General features: G+C 36.2%; 1 protein-coding gene across 5 annotated transcripts in view; it reads right to left on the bottom strand.

The window, feature by feature from the left end:
- LOC106666348 overlaps positions 1–19,849 on the bottom strand; it is a 461,223-nt gene that overhangs the window by 8,271 nt on the left and 433,103 nt on the right. For all 5 annotated transcript variants that reach the window (XM_014393475.2, XM_014393472.2, XM_014393473.2 and 2 more), the window contains 4 exons: positions 9,752–9,903; positions 9,041–9,284; positions 2,997–3,173; positions 2,796–2,935 (listed from right to left, as the gene is read on the bottom strand). In XM_014393475.2, coding sequence (XP_014248961.1) covers positions 2,796–2,935; positions 2,997–3,173; positions 9,041–9,284; positions 9,752–9,903 — 713 coding nt within the window. The remainder of the gene's footprint in view (positions 1–2,795; positions 2,936–2,996; positions 3,174–9,040; positions 9,285–9,751; positions 9,904–19,849) is intronic.

Below are 19,849 nucleotides of genomic sequence, written 5' to 3'. Positions count from 1 at the left end.
TTTATATATTAATCAGGGTTTCACGTTTTTTAACGTTTAATAATTGAGTCTAAAAAAGTAAAAATGTAGTAAACTGCCGTCTCTTTGCTGTAGGTTAGCCCATTCTTAACGCAGAGTCCTTTCAAGATCGCAGACAGTATCAGGAAGTGGTGGACGTGCTTTTGAGGTTATCTCATAAACGTTGGGGTTCATGTTTGGAAAACGGGCTGGCCAGGCTAAGACCCTGATGTTATGCTGTTGAAGGTAGGTTTGTACTATGAGACATGTGGACGATTATCGTCCATTAGGACTGTCGTTGATGTCATCGAGGATAGGCAATGATGTTCCAAAATTTCATCCACGCTAAAGACCCTCCACGATCAACAACTAACTCTGTGCGACTCTTCATTGAAATCCCCGCCCAGACTATCACTGAAAAAAGCGATAATACAGCCCCAGATTCCGCTAAAAGCTAAGCTGCGTATCTTCGAGGCTGTCTCACGTTCAGTCTTGTGTCATCCTGCACAAGTCGGGTCGGAGCAATTCGTAGTTTTCATGGAGACTGGCCTTGACTGTTGACTCTGGATGGTATTACCAGGTTAATTTCCTCTTAATGGACCACTGTACATTTCCCGCATAGTGGCGGAAGAAATCGTCAAGCTGCTGGCTGGGGGTGATTGGCGTAGTCCTTTTTACAACCCGACAGGAAGGATCTTTCCCTTCAACTCCAGTCAATTATTAGCGGACTAAAGGATGATTTTAGAGTAAGCAATATACAAAGAGTGCATAAGGATACACGGATGCTTGGTCACAAGGTTAGATTTGCCTGCTTGGTTGAGGATCAAAATTCAAACAAGAGCATTACAAACATACGTTAGATTCTAAAACTAAGAGGGGGACCTCCGGTCTAAGCAATTGATCTGTTACTGTTAACTTGTCAAATTTACTCTTTGTTTGACATGTATTTTTTTCAGTGTTGGTACAACGAACTTCTTATTATCTTGGATACGAAGGACGGATGAATGATCGTCAGGATATCACCAGTTTTGTTACTTATGCAAAGCTTACTGTTACTGAGGTCTTCATCAGGGTTCTACAAATAATTGCATTATTTATCAGAAAACACTGGATAACTTACTCGTCAGTAAAACTAAAATATTATAATGATAACAGTAAAAACAACAAGAGATGCATTTGTAACCAAATGAGAGGTAATAAATTGTGGTTTTAGACTCAGAATGACACAACTCAGACAAAAAGGACTAAATTAGTCAACTGTATAAGGTGCAAAGATTGATATTTTTCAAATTTAGTGAATTAACATCAGATTTAATGTGTAACATTTCTTTTAATAATCTTCTGTCTATGCAGAGGTTGCTCGATGTGTCCCACATAACAGAGGCGTGTCATGCCTTGGCTCAATACAGTGAGCGTGTAGGCATGCCGCCGGATTAAGAATGGTTCTCGGACACGGTAGCGAGTTTCATCCCCTGTTCCGCCTTTTGGGAGAATTGGGAATTTTTTATTGTATATAGGAGTTATTATATTATGTGTTTTATGTTTCTGTGTCTCGTATAAGTGAATGTATTTATCGGTGTGAATGGGGAGGGACTGATGGCGAAGTAGCTTCTCCATCGTCTCTCAGGCTGTGTGGATGACTTGGGCTGATGGCGAAGTAGCTTCTCCATCGCCTCTCTGTGTGGATGACTTGGGCTGATGGCGAAGTAGCTTCTCCATCGCCTCTCGGCTGTGTGGATGACGTGGGCTGATGGCGAAGTAGGTTCTCCATCGCCTCTCAGGCTGTGTGGATGACTTGGGCTGATGGCGGAAATTTTATAAAAATATCCCATCGACCTCAATTTAGATTAGTTTATTATAGGGAACAGGTAGATGGAGGAATATTGAGTACTCCATCTACCAAAGAATGAGTGCGATCAATGTATGATGGTGAAGTAGCAACCCCATCGCGCTTCATGTTGCATCTGTGATTTGGGTCTACGGTGGAAAACTTTTAAAGTACCCCATCGACCCCAAATTAGAGTAGTTTATTGTAGCGAAGAGGTAGATGGAGGAATATCGAGTACTCCATCTACCAAACAGTACGAGGGTATGTAGGCATGAATGTATTTATAGGTGTGATTGGGTATAGAGTGTGTAGCGGTATTTTGTTAGTGCTTCGGGACTGAAATGACCAAGCTGTTGAATGCGCCTGTCAAAAAACTGTCCAATATTTTCTTCCTGTCGACCACAGCCACATCATCACTGTTTACGTCATGATAGGTATCATGATGATGCTTTGATCAAGCTGTTCCTAGCTTACTGTTGTCAGAACAATCATATCTGTGTTGTGTCAACCTGGTATCCAGGTATTATTTGGTCTGACCATAGTAAACCAAGGGGCAATCTTTACACGGGATAGAGAAAACCAAGTTAGACAATCTTAAAGGCGAATAACTTTATTTTTGCGAATATTTTCTTACCCACTTTATTGTTATATTTAAAAACGACTTTTCCCAGCCCCGCTAATACTGTTGTCAAGATGAGCTAACATTGTGAGATAAACTTCTTAATTTTTGATCAGGGATGCTGGATAACCACTATTTTTCAACATGGTTATGATAACCTCAATCTCCATGAAAAGAGGTTATCTTGGATAGACTATTTTAGATATTTTAGGTTGAATATTTATAGTCGATTAATACGGCAATCAATGATATAAAAAATTTAATAATAATAAATTCTAGACTTGTATCGTGATGGGTGGAAACATATACGATATTGACTTGAAAAGAACATGACCAGACGTTTCTTCTTACCTTGGAAGCTTTCCATTGGCACAATTTCCGTTATAGTCGGATTTGAAAGTTTTCGCTTCGGCGCACACATTGGTCCTTACGATGAGATCTCGGCAGGTCACCTGAAGTCCTCTTAGATCTTTTTCAGTCTGTTCAAGTCTCTGTAATGATGTTTTGAGATGAAAAATCAAAATTTGTTGTTTTAGGCGGATTTCAAATTACCTTAGCCATGTTGACTATGGCGGCAGACCCTGGTGCTAAAACGGCTTCCAAGTGGCGCACGAGACGTCTCAACGCCGCCAATTTCTTTTCTCTTTCGCTCAAATCCCCTTCGGAGCCGGAATCCGAGATGCCGGAATCCGAGTAGTTGCCACCACATGGGGTCATATCGTATACGGTCTGTGGGAAGTAAAAATACACAATTAAAAAAAAAAAGTCGAGATTCCACGCGACATGTGCAGCCCATTGTCCGAGGTCTTGTAAAAATAATAAAAATTCAAATAAAACCGGATTTGAAAACGGGGGAGACGCAGCGTGCACGGAATTGTGTTTTTTCCCCCCAGGGGCGGAAAAAATGAACAAAATACGTGTCCGGGTCGAGATTGGCGGACATGTGCGACTGATGGTCCGAGATTGTCATTAGCGTGGATAATGCCACAATTTCAGTTGTTAAACTGGGTCCGTTCGTCTATTTGGGAGGATGATCCCGACCCGAGCGATATATTGCATTGGCCTTATCCGGAAACTCTTATGATTGATGGTTCTTTTATGATTTATTATCGGCCCTCTTCTCAGGGAGATTGTCCGGCAAGGAGGGGACGCAAAGCAGTAGGAAAACAAGCCCCCCTGTTAAAACCTAGGGACAGGATTAGATTAAAACGCTACGATACAATTTCGTATAATAACATCTTTAAATAGTTCTTGATCATCTACCTTGGCTCCATAAGCCAACATACAAAACATTAAACGCAAATAATGATCATTCAAAGTAGTATTTCAATTATTTCCTAATGCAATGAACGTTAATGTCATAAAACAAGGAATCACTCTCACCTGCCCTCTGGTTATCTACAATTGTATTTTATCAGGCGATATTCGCACTTTACGAGAACAGTATTTCTAATGAAAGAACAGCAAAATTAAAATTAAAAAACAAAATGAAACAGCAAAAGCAAAACTAACTCTATTCCAGTATCTACGTTCTTTGAGAATTTTAAGGCGTTTTCCATCTTTATCGCATAATCTGCATTTAACAATGTTTGTTCCAGTTGCGCGTGCTCTCTCTCTCACTCTTTCTCTCTCTCTCTCCTCTCACTCACTCTAACACACACACTGCCACTTTCTCTCTTATACACTCCACTTTTTCATTCACCCCTTCCATCTTTCTTTTTTCTGTTTCTACTATTTTTTCCTCATTGTTGTTCTCTGTCAGTTTCTCTTTATCTCGTATTCTCTCTAATAAATAATAATGATATTAATAAAAATAATAAGACTGAAACAATTAAACAAAGAAAAGTTATCATATAGATTAAAAATTATTGGTACTTATCATGAAACTTCTGAGATAACATTCGCACCTAAAGCTGCATGCATAATTATAAGAGGATAATATTGTCCTAAATGTGAACACATAAAAAATAAAAGTTAAGTTCATTCCCCCCCCTCTCACTATCAGTTTGTTTCTCTATCATAGGTCTCTAATTTTCTATGTGTCTTTTTCACAAGACACTTGTCTATCATAACAGTGACACTTTCTCTTTCTTACAATTACACTCTTTCATTCCCACCCTCCATTTTTCTTTTTCTCTCTCTATGTCTGTCTGACTGTACATTTTTTCTTTTTATCTACTACTCTCGTCCGAAGCGTTCTCTCATACCAGTGTGAAAAGCTAAGGAAATGAAAACAAACGAAAAACAAAGCTATAATACAAAAAAAAAAAAAAAAACTTATCAGTTTGTTTCTTCATAGGTCTCTAATTTTCTATGTGTTTTTTCACAAGAAACTTTTCTATCATAACAGTGACACTTTCTTTTTCTTACAATCACACTCTTTCATTCCCACCCTCCATTTTTCTTTTTCTCTCTCTATGTCTGTCTGTACATTTTTTCTTTTTATCTACTACTCTCTCTCGTCCGATGCGATCTATCATACGAGTGTGAAAAGCTAAGCAAATAAAAACAAAGCTATAACACAAAAAAAAAAAAAAAAAAAAAAAAACATCAGTTTGTTTCTTCATAGGTCTCTAATTTTCTATGTGTTTTTTCACAAGAAACTTATCTATCATAACAGTGACACTTTCTTTTTCTTACAATCACACTCTTTCATTCCCACCCTCCATTTTTCTTTTTCTCTCTCCATGTCTGTCTGTACATTTTTTTCTTTTTATCTGCTACTCTCTCTCTCGTCCGAAGCGTTCTATCATACCAGTGTGAAAAGCTAAGCAAATAAAAACAAACGAAAAACAAAGCTATAATACAAAAAAAAATACTCTCTATCAGTTTGTTTCTTCATAGGTCTCTAATTTTCTACGTGTCTTTTCACAAGACACTTCTCTATCATAACACACTTTCTCTTTCTTACAATCACATTCTTTCATTCCCACCCTCCATTTTTCTTTTTCTCTCTCTATGTCTGTCTGTACATTTTTTCTTTTTATCTACTACTCTCTCCCTCAGTTTCTCTCTGATGTGCCTTTCACTTCGTCTCTGTCTCTTGATAAGACTCTGTCTCACAGTTTGTTTCTTCATGCGACTCTTACTTTGTTCGTCACTTAATTAATAAGTTACTCACTTTAGATCAATAGTTCATGAAATAGGCATCGTCTATGGATAAAACGGCTGCCGTTATATCACCTCGAAGACTAAGATACAATCTCACAAAACAAAGTGAAAAATGTGTGGTGATTAGTGACCGTTAATCGATATTTATTTAGAAATCGTGAGATGCGGTCTGGTCTGACGTAGGTTTTAGAAAAACATTTTCTTTATCGGGCCAACGTTTCGATCTTTATTGAGATCATCTTCAGAGGTCGAAGTGGTTTTTTTTGTGTAGATGAGTCATTATTGTGTGTCATGTTGAGAGTGTCAGTGATATAACATTGTTTAAATATCACAAATATGTTGGATGTGAAAAAAATGAATTTATACAATGCTAGAAAATTTTAGAAAAAAAATGAATTTATACAATGCTAGAAAATTTTAGAAAAAAAATGAATTTATACAATGCTAGAAAATTTTAGATAAAAAAATGAGTTTATACAATGCTAGAAAATTTTAGATTAAAAAAAATTATACAATGCTAGAAGATTTTAGATTAAAAAAATTATACAATGCTAGAAAATTTTAGATTAAAAAAATTATACAATGCTAGAAAATTTTAGGTAAAAAATAAAATTTATACAATGCTAGAAAATTTTAGATAAAAAAATGAATATATACAAAGCTAGAAAATTTTAGATTAAAAAAATTATACAATGCTACAAAATTTTAGATACAAAATGAATTCATACAATGCTAGAAAATTTTAGATTATAAAAAATGAATTTATACAATGCTAGAAAATTATAGATTAAAAAAATGAATTTATACAATGCTAGAAAATTTTATATTAATAGCATTGTATAAATTCATTTTTTGTAAATCTAAAATTTTCTAGCATTGTATAAATTCATTTTTTTATCTAACATTTTCTAGCATTGCATAAATTCATTTTGTATCTTTTTCTAGCATTGTATTAATACATTTTTTAATCTAAAATTGTCTAGCATTGTATTTGTAATATGTAAACAATGTTCATAAATCCTAGGCCCTGAAGATGATCTCAACAAAGATCGAAACGTGCCACGATAAACAAAACGTTTTTCTAAAACCTACGTCACACAAGACCGCATCTCACGACCTCCAAGTAATTAAGTAACGGTCACTAAACATCACACATTTTATTTTAGGCAATTCGTGTAATAATAATTACGAGGATAAATTGGTAATAAAGGAAATCACATTTGAGTCCCAGGGTGCCAACCAAAATTCAACTATTTCACTCAGAATGTCTTAGAAAACATCCACATTTCGGGCCGTACATGACTGTCGCTACGTAAATGCGCATAGACTCTCATAAAATTAAGAGTCCAATAAACTTCCGCGGGTACCCCACTGTCATTTCTTCCTGCCCTGTGCTTTTCCCCATAATATTTCAATGGGCTGCGTATGTGCACGGGTGGTCGGGTGTGTATTTTGTGTTTATATACGTTGGATTTGAAGGATGTCCGTATGGTTCGGGCAGATTATCCTTTCAGGATTATATAGAAAGGGATAAAATAGGAAAAGGAAAGCTAAATTGTTGGGAAATTAGACTATGTGAAAAATATTTGATGTGGAATGTAATGTGATATCTGTATTGAATTTTATTAATGATATTGGTGTAGCTGCGATTGAGTTTACATGTATCCGTTCTGTAATTGATGCTGTGTTTATCTCGTTGATATAAACCATTTCTAAGAAATTACGTTTATGTTTGTTTTGTTCTGTGTGTAATACTTTTGGATTTTTGAAGTCGAAAAAAAAGTGAAAAATCCGATGAAGGATAAAGAAAGTTGTAACAGTGGAAATGACTATCTTGAAATAAAATTAAGTCGTCAAAAATAAGTCACCTTTTATGTCAACCGATGGCAAGTTTCTTGTCGAAAATGGTTTATTTTTAACCAACTTTTAGTGGTATATTTTTTGGAGTTTGGCTAAGTGTGATTCCCTATTGATTTAACACTGCAACTTAGATTAATATCGTAATAATTGTGTGGATCATAAAATTATGAAAATGTAATAAGGTTTTATTAGCAAATTGATAAATGGCATGTTAAATAGATTTGCTATAATTAAACAGATTTAATCGTGCGAAGCATTCATGAGCTTTATTTCAGGCATGAGTCGCCATCTATCCGATGCGGCGAAGACTACAAACGAAACTGAAATTGAGTTCCGTGATCATGGATGGCGATTACCGCACTTTTCATCCAATGCCAAATGCAATTTTAAACCAAATTTCCCAACTGAGGCCTACATTAAGTCCCTAACTGGAAAGGAACAAAAATCAACACCGAGCCAGACTGAAAAAAATTTCACACTACCGACTTCTGATGAAGAAGAAGAAATAGTAGCCAAAGAAACGGCATGGCTCGTTCAAAAGAATAAAAAAAGAAAATTCATGTCTTCTCCTGAAAAATGTGAGATCAAAACTTCAAGTAATACTTTTGATTTAGTCAAAAAACCAGTTGATAACAGATCAGACAAAACACAAGCAAAAGTGCAAAGGCCACCACCCCTAGTACTAAGCAATGTGACTGATATGAAGCCAATATATGAAGCTCTTCAAGGTCAAAAAATTAACTTTAAAGCTAAACTCATGAACAATGACCAAATAAAAATTAACGTTGACAACGAAACTGAGTATAGGAGAATTACAGAACTCATGAACAGCTCAAAAAACATGGAGTGGCATACATATGAAAATAAACAAACCAGGCCCATAAGAGTCATGGCCAGGAATTTACACCCATCTTGTGATCCAATAGATATTGTATCTTTCCTCCAAAACGAAGGTTTCAAGATAATATCAGCTGTTAATAAAATAAGAAAGACGAAGGAAAACGGAGTTGAAAAGACAACTCCGCTTCCTTTGTTCATGCTCAGTTTTGAAAATACCGAAGACATTAAAAAGATTTTCGAAATACAACATATATGCCANGCAACTAAACTCTTACATTACCGAAACACGATCAGAAGATTAAAAAGAACAAAGCCATATGAACTTGTGCAGTTATAAGTGAATAGTGAATAGTGAAATGTAAATCTTATTGTACCAATGGGTTTATAAGAATGTAAACATTTATTTATTGTATAATATTATTGTAAAATTAATGGTTGGTCTAATAAGACCAGTTTTAATAAATAAATTTAATTTAAAAAAAAAAAAAAAAAATTTCCCAACTGAGCATTTTATTTTTAAATAGTAAACGCTATGAATAAGCCTCAACTTAACCGATCATGACATTTTCCCGATGTTGAAAGCTAAAAGCAATTTAACGGGTAACGTCATTGGATCCGCCATTTCTTCTAGTTTAAAGCACAAAACTTAAAACTACGACGAATGACCGAGGGTTAAACAAATTTGGCTTACCAGGATGGTAGGCTATTTCTAATCAAAATTCTAATACGAATATATGGTCGTTTGGATTTTAAGGTTTTCTTTCAAAACAGGACATCCTTGTTACCTGGGGGTCGGTGATCAGCGGGTCCTGCGGCTTCTCCGTCAGGATTTTGGCGAGGTCGCGTACGGATGTGGCCAGGTGTGGGGGTACACTTCCTCCACCTTCCTCTTCCTGCATCAGCGCCTGGTCCAACAGTCGTAACGTCTCGGAGTCGTTGCGCAGCTCTACCTGCAGGTTTGAAAGGTACGACTCGAACTGCTGCCAAGTCTTGGTCAGTTCTTTTAGGCTCTCTTCTTCCGAGGACACCCTGAAAATACCGTAAATTACAATTTAAAAAAAAGAGAAGGTAAAAATTGAGACAAATTTGACTTATTAGTTTGATCGTTTGATCCGGTCGATCTGTCCGATTAAACGCAATGAGGCGGTGCGGAAGAAAGTAAATTTGTTTAGATTAGGGTCGTAGGGACCGGGGGAAAATGATGTCATTATTCTCTTATTTGTCCGGGGTCGAACTTGTCGCCTAATGTCCATGACTCAATCTGTCCACTTTCTAATATCCGAGGCTCCTGCAGCCCACCCTCTTTTTCAAGGGAATAAATCACTCGGACAGAGGGAAACAATCGGCCGGGGGTTAAAAAACCATATTTTCTGGGGAATCTGCGGTGATATGCCTGAGTCACCCGGGGTTCACGGGATAAAATATTTATCGGCTGTTTATTACAAACGAAAACAGGGCGATCCTTTCTTAACAACAATATCCTGAGGTTTCCTTACCTTTCTCGTACATCCTCGAACGTCCTGTACAGCCTCGCGATGTCGTCCTTCAGCGTCGATTCCTGCAGACAGGCCTTAGTCACAAACTGGTGAACGTCGACGTTAACACGGAAGAGCTGTTGTTTCACCGTGTTCAGCTTACCGACTTCAATCTTAACAAAAATATATACACATAAGCACAAAAATATATTAAAGCATCAAACAATTTCAGTAAATAATAATAAATAAAATTCTGTAAGTAATTGTTCAGAAATCGTGAGATGCGGTCTGGTGTGATGTAGGTTTCAGAAAAACATTTTCTTTATCGTGCCAACGTTTCGATTTTATTGAGATCATCTTCAGGGCCTGGGATTTACAAACATTGTTTAAATTTAACAAATACATTTAGGATGGGGAAAAGTGAATCTGTAAGTAATAATTTATTCATTAAACCGGTGACAACATAGACATCGTATGTTAATTACAAGTCGTGCAATAATTTTATTATTGATATATTATCATAAAATTCATAAATACGAATGAAAATATGAATTTTTGATTCATTAGATTTTCATAAAAAATTCCTGTTTTGTTTTAACGTTTTAGAAATTCAACATTTTATACATTATTCGGACATCGTGAAATGCGGTCTGGTGTGACGTAGGTTTTAGAAAAACATTTTTTTATCGTGCCAACGTTTCGATCTTTATTGAGATCATCTTCAGGTCTCAAAGTTGTGTTTTTTCTGGTAGATGTGTCACTGTTACGTATTGAGAGTGTTAGTGAGATACTAATCATCATATCATTAACCCACTAATACTCTCAATACGTCAAAAAACAGTGACACAACTACAGGAAAACACACAACTTTGAGACCTGAAGATGATCTCAATAAAGATCGAAACGTTGGCACGATAAAGAGTTTTTTTTTTAAATTACGTCACAGCGCATCTCACGATCTTCGAATAATCATTGACTAACGGTCACTAAACACCACACATTTTATACATTAAACAATTTATTTACTTGTTATATATAAATTATATATGTTATAACGTGACCTCAGCCAAGGAGTCTTAATAAACCACCGCAATATCGTTTAAATTTGCGTGACTAGTTTTCCTTCTGTTTCACAATTTTATTGATCGTATTATTCTGAGGATGTTGGGCATGGTCAAGGTTGTCCTAATCTTAATCTAACTTTTCATTTTCTAGAGAACGCCTACGGTAATATTTCATACTGCAACAAGGCTAACTAGTAAAAATTCCAACATCTCAGCCTAGAACAATCTAGTTTTAAAATGTTAGGGATATTCACGATGCTTGTAAGATGGTAACTCGAATAGAGAAATCCAGTAAGATAGTGAATACCCTCTTCTTTTCTTAGCATAATCTTAGCATCTTAAACGTTAATTTTTTCGCAATGCTGCGCGTGGCGATTGGCAGAACCAAAAATAAATCTATAAGTCCTTGAAGGATGTTTTCTTATATTTCGACCTCAACAGTTTAACTTATGATTTTACCTTCTTGAAGGTGGAATAATAGGTCATCTCAATAAAACCACAACCAGATTTTATCTACAACGTTTCGGATTTATTTTAATCCTCCCTCAGGTGAGTTAACGCAATGGTTAAAACAGTGGTCGTCATTAATATTTTATAACAGTTTATTTTAAAAAAGAGCCACTGTGATACATATTCAGACTCCGAACAAACGTTTTAATATTTTAGTCCTTGAAGGATTGTTGCTGTTTGTTATGGTTTTGTTTTGTGTTAAATTGTAAGATGACAGAAGTTAATAAAAAAAAATTAATAATCAACTCTCATTCAAAATGCACTCGAAAAGTACTAACAAATGACCAGCTTCAAAATATACCTGCCGACAAACCTAACCTGTATCCTAACGTCTAACAGTGTACAACTTTGTAGGATAGTAGATGTATCTATTATGAATAAGAATATAAGGGCAGGTCAGAAATTAACAAAACTAATTGTATTGCTTTGTTTTAATTAACGTGCATTTAAGAATAAAACTACTTGTAAAGAAAAAACAGCTGTTAAATTCATGGCTGCCATTTTGGTTACCTACGCCCTAACGGATAGCAAAGTGACTACATTTTCGACCTAACGTAACATTGGCTCTGGCCTGTTAGATCGAGCAATGTTAACTAGCCGATTCTTACAAGTCGACGTCATCATTTTTCTCGATCTAACAGGACCTAACAGAGTTAACAGGTTTAACTCAAAGATCGTGAAAACCCCTAATATGGACTAACAATAAGCAGGACAAATATCTTCCACAAAATATTTCCCTCCATTGAGTGCAAAAATTCGCTTTATGAATCTACGGTTCAGCAAAACTGAGATGACAAAGAATTAAATCATTATTTACAGCTATATAGCTCCTAGATCACTGTAGAACTACTTTTCCACCAATCCGCGAATTTTTATCTCTTATCAATCTGTACCAAAATACCTGATGAATCCTAGATTGTGGAAGTTCCTGTGGCCGTATTGTTGTGTCCGATCCAGAATGAAATTGTGCCCAAAGGTTAAATATAATAATAAACTTTCTTTGGTATATATTAGAGACGTATTGATCAAAAGAATTATAAGGATGAGCAAATAACTCACTACGAAACTAGCAGTATTATTAGAGATTATAAAAAATAAATATTGCAATCGTGTGTTGATTCAATATTATCCCATGTAAAGTGCAAGATTTTCATTTTAATGTGCTCATTTTAAGTAAAAGGTCTTTCCCAGGTTTATTTTAGTTCTTGCTATCGTAAGGACTCGGTTTCCTAAGAAACTAGAGAGCAGATATTAATTGAAGTACCACCATTCAGCAGTATTCAAACCACGTGCAAGACGAGGGTTAAAGACAAGTGAATGCTTTTACACGCCCCAGTCAGAAGGAAAACAGGACTTTTCTGGAAAACGTGCCCATTCATCATCGTGATCTCCCGACCGGCCGCAACGCCGTTCCTGATAGCGTGGGGAGGATCAGCGAAGAAGGGCCATTTGCTTTTGACAAATCCTGAAAAATCTACCCTCGAGGGGGCGTTTCTTTTATTACCGGCGGCGATTTTCTCGTGACGTCTCTTAATACAGTATTGGATAATCCGAGCAGAAAAGTAAAACTAAAAGAACTAGGATGGGAATAAAGAAAAAAACCAACGTGCTGAGAATTGTAAACTCACCTGTGTTTATAATGCAAATTCCTAAGACCTTGGCCGAGAAGATATGGGTTTTTTTTTAACGTTTTCTTATCAAAGTCCATGTAAAATTTCCTCCCGTTTTTCGCATCATTCCACGATGGATAATCGGCAGGGACCTGGTTACGACTGAAGGATTCGTTTTCTGCCCGCTTTCACTCGCGGTCGATGCAGTCTACATATTCTGGGCCCGGTGGATCTCTCTTTTTTTCACTTGTTTGCGCCCCGCCGATGCCTAATAGAAATCTACGTGACGCCTATTCGAAAGCGGCAACACGTAAATTGTCGATTTGGATGATTACGGCCAATTTCACAATCTGTCAAATCTGTTACTGTGTTAGGAACGAGTGCGGAGGGCCGTGATCAAATAATATATATCATAAATCGGCCGACCATTGGTGATTTTGAAAATTACTACCTTAAGTGGCAGCAAACAAAATGGGGGGACAAATAGGCTATTTTTATTGATGTATACACTTGATTATCAGTCTTCATCTCAATTGTTTGGTGCTATAGGGTTCATGCAAAAATACTGAAGGTTTTTGATGTTCAATAAAAACAAGCTACAATTTAACTTCAACAAAATACACTGACAGGCAAAAAATTCCATCCACTTGTAATATAACTTGATTTGTATATCGCGCATTGATCGAACTATTCATGCAAAGCAGGAACACGCGTTTGTAGACCAAATCAGCTAGGACTGGAGGAACTGGTTCCTAAATAAACTATATTCACGATCTTTGTGTTACCCTGTTAACTCTGTTAGATCGAGAAAAATGATGACGTAGACTTGTAAGAATCGGTTAGTTAACATTGCTCGATCTAACGGGCCAGCGCCAATGTTAGATGTTAGGTCGAAATTGTAGTCATATTTCTATCCGTTAGGGCGTAGGTAACCAACATGGCAGCCATGAATTTAACACCTGTTTTTTTGTTTACATTTTTATTCTTAAATACGCATTAATTAAATCAGGCTAATACATTTCTTTTTTCTTAATTTCCGACCTGTCCTTGTACTTTGATTCATAATAGATACATCCCCTATCCTATAAAGTTGTAGGTTGTCAGACGTTAGGATACAAGTGAGGTATCAAGGACTTCTAGCATAAAAAAATAAGGAATTTCGTAAATAGTCCATATTCTGCGAAATCAGAACAAAATCTTTTTTCAGACTGATGATAGCAGGAATTTAATTGCAAAGAAAAACAGAATGACACTTTTTAAGTTTGGATAGATGATGAACCGTTGCATTTTGTCCCTTATGGGACGCTGGTTCTATCTGTCTGACTGTTGCCGCACAATCAAGCAGAATGACTTCTAGCATAAAAAATGCATATTCTTTTTTTTCAGATCGATGCTAGTAGGAACTCAATTGCAATGAAAAACAAATTGACATTTTTCAGTTTGGACTGATGAACCCTTGCACTTTCTTTAAGATTCGATTAAGATGTTTCTTACATGGTTTTTATGCAAAAAGCTAAAGAAAAGAGAGTTTCTCATAATTTTACTCTAAATTTGCCTACATTTGTTTTTAACGAGTGATGGTGTAATAGGAGAGATTAGGGGTATTCACGATTTTCGCGTTAACAGGGTTAACTCTATTAGGTCCTGTTACATCAACAAAAATGATAACGTAGACTTGTAAGAATCGGCTAGTAACAGACCAGGGCCAATGTTAGGTCGAAAATGTAGTTACATTGCTATCCCTTAGGGCGTAGGTAACCAACAAGACAAAAAATTCCGCCCACTTGTAATACAACTTGATTTGTATATATTTTTATATATTACTCAAAGTTTTACGTTTTTAACGTGATTCATCTTACAGGGTATTCATGTCAGTTTTGTTCTTACAGCATTTTTACCGATGTACGTGATTTATATATGTAAGAATCAATAAAATGAAAAAGTTGGACAGCTTTTTTGCTATTTGCAACCAAAGCATTAAAATTAATTTTTCTGTCGTCATAGGCCCAAGTATTTAGGTTACTACTTGAGAAGAAAAAGCAGAAGAACTTAGTGTTGGTCAATCTACAGTCGTTCGCCATCTGCAAGCTATTGGGAAAATAAAGAAGCTCGCACAAATGGGTTCCGCATGAGCTGATCGACCGCCAAAAGGATCGCAGGATGAAATCTGTTCAATACTGCCGTAGGCAACAAAAATGATCCATTTCTCAGTAATATAGAAAAAAGGATATCATACAATTCGTTGAATTCAAGTTATCACATTGCCATTTATCGCCGTGTTATCATCGAGTGTAGTGAAAATAGCAACCTTTCAGGATTAATTCTTATTTTCCAATTCTTAAAGTAATTATTCAATTTATTTAAAACATCATTCAGTCTCTTATTGTTAGTAATAGAGAAGGTGCGTCACGAGGACGAAAACAGAGCATCGTGTCGTCCGCAAGTAGGGCCATTGGACATGCTGGAACTTTGACATAACACAAATTAAACCAGAAACAATGCTGGCCCCGGCACTGAGCCTTGAGGAACACCCAATGTAATTGCTTCAAGAATGGCTTCCCCATAGTGAACTCTAAAGCGTCGGTCGATTAGATTAAGATATTACCAGCCGGAAGGTCGCTTGAGGAACAAAACCTGCCCATTTCCTATTATCCATCATCACCACCACCAACGGTCTCCAGTAAAACCGTTCCATGCTATTTTTATAGTCAAAGTTATAGCTAACGTGGTCAATAAGCCTACTAAGGAGCTTGTGTCGAGGGATAAGAATAAATTTCTCAGGAAGATTCTTTTGGAATCCATACAGTAGCGTAACCCGAGGTCAATTATTTTCCTTAAAATTTTGCTCAGTGAACACGGCAGACTAATTGGTCTTGCCTTAGAGGGCCTTTCTGGTTTTTGTAACAAATTGACAAATTAACCAAGTTGGCAGTACAATAAATTAACAAATCAGCAGGTTAGTGGTTAAATATTTTCATAAGTTATTAAGTAACAGTTAAATAAGTGAGATGATTGAGATTCAGGAGGATAAAATATGTTTTATTCTCCTGTGCTTCCAAGATCTGAGAAATCATATGTGCCGATTGAAGCACATACGGCATTTTCGCTGTAGGCTTTTTGAGAAAAAAATTTTTGGGTCCTGAATTTTAATTCCTCCTTAATCCATGGCATTTGAACTAAAGCATGCAGCAGGTCTGTCAGCCTTGTGTAGCGTGGGGACGAGGTGGCTAGTCTTAAAAACTTGTTTTGTATTATTTGTAGCCTCTTATTATTTGTAGCCCCGTTGCACCAGTCACGGTTCAAGCCGAGTTCACTGGAACGTCGTTCACAATTTGAAGACAGACGCCGTAAGTGCCAAACAAAAGGCAGACTGTTGGCAACAGATTACAGCGGAGTATAACTCTCATGGGGTTACTGCGAGAAGCAGTGCCGTTTTAAAAGGAAGGTACGAAAATATTAAGAAAAGTGGAAAAAAAAACTTTCAGAAAAAAGTGCCCATATGAAAAAAACTGGTGGGCCACGAAGTTCACTTCATTCTTTGTCATTCTCAATCTATTGAAGAATTCATCATTCCTGTCTGGTTCATGTTCCTGTCTGGTTCTAAAAACCCTTTCTTTGTTTATATGTAGAGCTACTAACTCAAGGAAATCTTCAACATCTGTTAATTCCTCTAAATAACTAGGTAAAAATGCGTCCATTTCGATCTATCTCAATATACGGTTAAACAACGCGCAGGTTATGTTATCAAATGAACGTAGTTCAGCTCTGAACCCTGTTTAACCCGAGCTCGACGACCGTTCAGAATTGATCAACGTTCATCACTTGATCTCGGATCAACAGATTGAAAAATGCCGATATTTGCGTTGAACTCCGTTCAGTACTGAACCAAGGTTAAACGAAGTTGGTGCAACGGGCCCTTAATGTTAGTCATGCTTGTGAAGCTCGAAGCAGGGCAAGCGTACAATATTATTGGTTTCACTCACTTTGTAAATAGCTAACTTATTTGCTACGCTCAAAGATGATTCTCGACTTAAAGGGGGGAAAAGTCTTAATCATTATTTTGCCTCTCATCAACGTGTTAACATGTTCAGTGAAATTCAGTTTGTGGTCCAGTGTCACCCCTAGGTATTTTACCTGTGGGGTCCACGGTATGTTTACCCCGTCAAGCATGATTTGTTTATCGAGAGAGGGTCGCGGCCTTGTAAAGAATATCGATTCTGTTTTTACTGTGTTTAAGGTTAACTTCCATCTGTGGCAGAATCGTACTAATTTTTGTAAAGCCAAGTTCAAATTGTTTGCTATAGCAGTCTGTCTCCAGGAGGAACAATATATTACGATGTCGTCAGCGTAAAGGGCCAACTTGCAGTTTGATTTATCTAGTGTAGGGAGGGATTTAAGAATATAGAAAAAAGTGTTGGCCCTAGTATAGACCCTTGAGGGACCCCAGTAACAACTTTGAAAGGAGAAGACGTAGCGTTGTTAAGAACAACGCGAAAGGATCTTTCACTTAGATAGGACATTATGATCCTAAAAACATATGTTGGGAAACTATATTCTAACAGCCTGCAGACTATTCTGTTATGCCGGACAGTGTCAAACGCCTTCTCTAAGTCTAGTAATACCATACCTGGGTGTTTTTTGGAATTAAATCCTGCCGTTACTTCATCAACTACTTTCGCTAGAAGGGAAGTTGTGTCTAAACCAGGTCGAAAGCCGAATTGTTCTTCTATTAGAATACGTTTGGTTGTTATGTGGCTTTGTATTATGGGTTAATTATACAAATGCCTTAGCTCAATGTTTTAGCACTAAGTTACAGACATTTTTTTGACTTTTATTTGACTGAGACCTGAATTTAACTATGGTACGTAATTCTCTTGGAGAGACCGATATTGTGTAATTGTTATTATTTGAAATTCGCTTAACTTCGTGATTTACTCTTTGGGTGTGGTTGAATGTACCTAATCTCTCTCTTATGTTCACACCATGGAAAAACAAACAAAAAGTTTAAAAATGTAATCACACAAAACTGAATGTTCTCTGAAAAATATCAACCTAAAAATTGAAGCAAGGCCTTTGAGGTTTGTAAATAAAATTCGCCAAGATAAACGCTCCCACGGGAGAAAGTGATTTCAGGATTGCTCGAAGGGTGTAATCTATTAGTGGAAAGATTATCATCAGAAAATAAGAAACGTAAGCTAATTAGATGCCGGTAGAGCAAAGACGTGAAATTAGATTGGATCGATATTAAAAACGCTTTAGCAAATGAAGCAATCTATCCTGAAACCAGTTACGAGTCGGCTAAGAGAAGATACATCTCATACAATATTCAACTCTGGAGAAACAATGAAAGATAAATGGTTTTTGTTTCTTTGTTTTTTAAATTAAATATTCTTACAGCAAAACAAAAACTATTTCTCGGTTGAGTAAGCGATTCTCATAATTACTCACTGAACTTGAGATTGCAGATATTATTGATTATGTTATAAATGGACTTTACACTGGCCTAGATGATTTTAATAGAATTTTCCTGAAGCGATGCTACTTACTTGACTAAACCCGTAATATTTATAGGTTTAAGCAAGCCGGATCTCGATTTCTCAAATTGGACAGCATCAAAAGACAAACTTTCACGAAAAAAATCAACATCCCGTCTTTCAATGCGTGTAATGATAAGGGTGTCGCTGAATGTGACAAGGATACTTCCTAAGCATTCACCTGTCTGCCCACGCCGGAGAAATCAACACAATGGAATCGAGTTGAATGGGCTTAATTGCAACGGAGAAAGCTGGGCCACCGAGGCATCGTTTTGATTTCGTAAATTAATTATTCAAAAAGCGATTTCAGCTGTAAACGTGTATTTGAAAAGAGCTCTTATAAAAATCGGCGATCGCGATGCTATGAATTTTGACCCTGGGGTCTTCCTTGTGGTCACAAAATGGAAAGTTGAATTGTAAGTAATATAGGTTTCAAACATACCTGGCCTTTTTTGAATCGAGATGTTTATAATCGTGACGTTTCAATTATAAGAGAAACTTGTTTCTCCTCCGCGATTATCAAAGCTCGATGGATTCGTAATTCGATAAATTACGTGAAATTTGCTGAAGTGGTATAAATTTGCGTGGATTTTTGGGTGTCTGAAGATTGAAAGAATCCGGGATAAAAAGCATCATTTAAAATTTTTCTAAGCTTGTTCGGCAAACTTTATGTGACAAGATCAAATTTGTAAGTAATAAAATTTTATCACGATCCGAGGAGAATTATTTTATGAAAAGATATCTCTTATTCCTTTTTGATCCACATTTAAATATTTTGATTCAACCTGATATTAATAAAAGTTTAATGTTAATGCTTTTCTTGCGTAATCGGCAGCAGGAAACATTTTTTAAGCGGAGAACACACTTACGCTATGCGACGCTACCCGATGCTACGCAACGCTACCCTACTCTACGCTCTGCGATCCCCACTCTCCAGATTTTCGTCGGGTAGCATCGAGTACAGTCGAAGACAAAAGAACCGAATACTCATATTTTTATTTCAAACTACATGTATTATTGTCGATATTAATTACAATATACTTATTTTAATATAAACCAAATTAACCGATATCAAAAATTCATTAGATTTTATTTTAAAAAAATAATATGGTAGAAAATTGATCAAAACACCGGAATACAATTTTTTGATATAATGAATTTAATAATTTATTACACGGTTTTGCTCATAAAATTTAACTAACAATTTATTTCATAGTTTTACTCAAAAAATTACACCATTTTCGTTGAGTAGCGCCAGAACAGGACACTCATATTTTTTCTAGTTTATTTCAAACTATGTCTATGTAATTTTGTCGTTATATTAATTACAATACTCTTATTTGAATGTAAACCAAATTAAACGAGATGAAAAATTGTTTTTAAATTTTTTCTTAAACTTTA

The sequence above is a fragment of the Cimex lectularius genome, unplaced genomic scaffold, assembly GCF_000648675.2.
Source record: "Cimex lectularius strain Harlan isolate CLEC.00 unplaced genomic scaffold, Clec_2.1 scaffold62, whole genome shotgun sequence".
NCBI lineage: Eukaryota > Metazoa > Arthropoda > Insecta > Hemiptera > Cimicidae > Cimex > Cimex lectularius.
The sequence above is the reverse complement of the archived record's forward strand: the minus strand, read 5'-3'. Positions and strand labels throughout refer to the sequence as shown.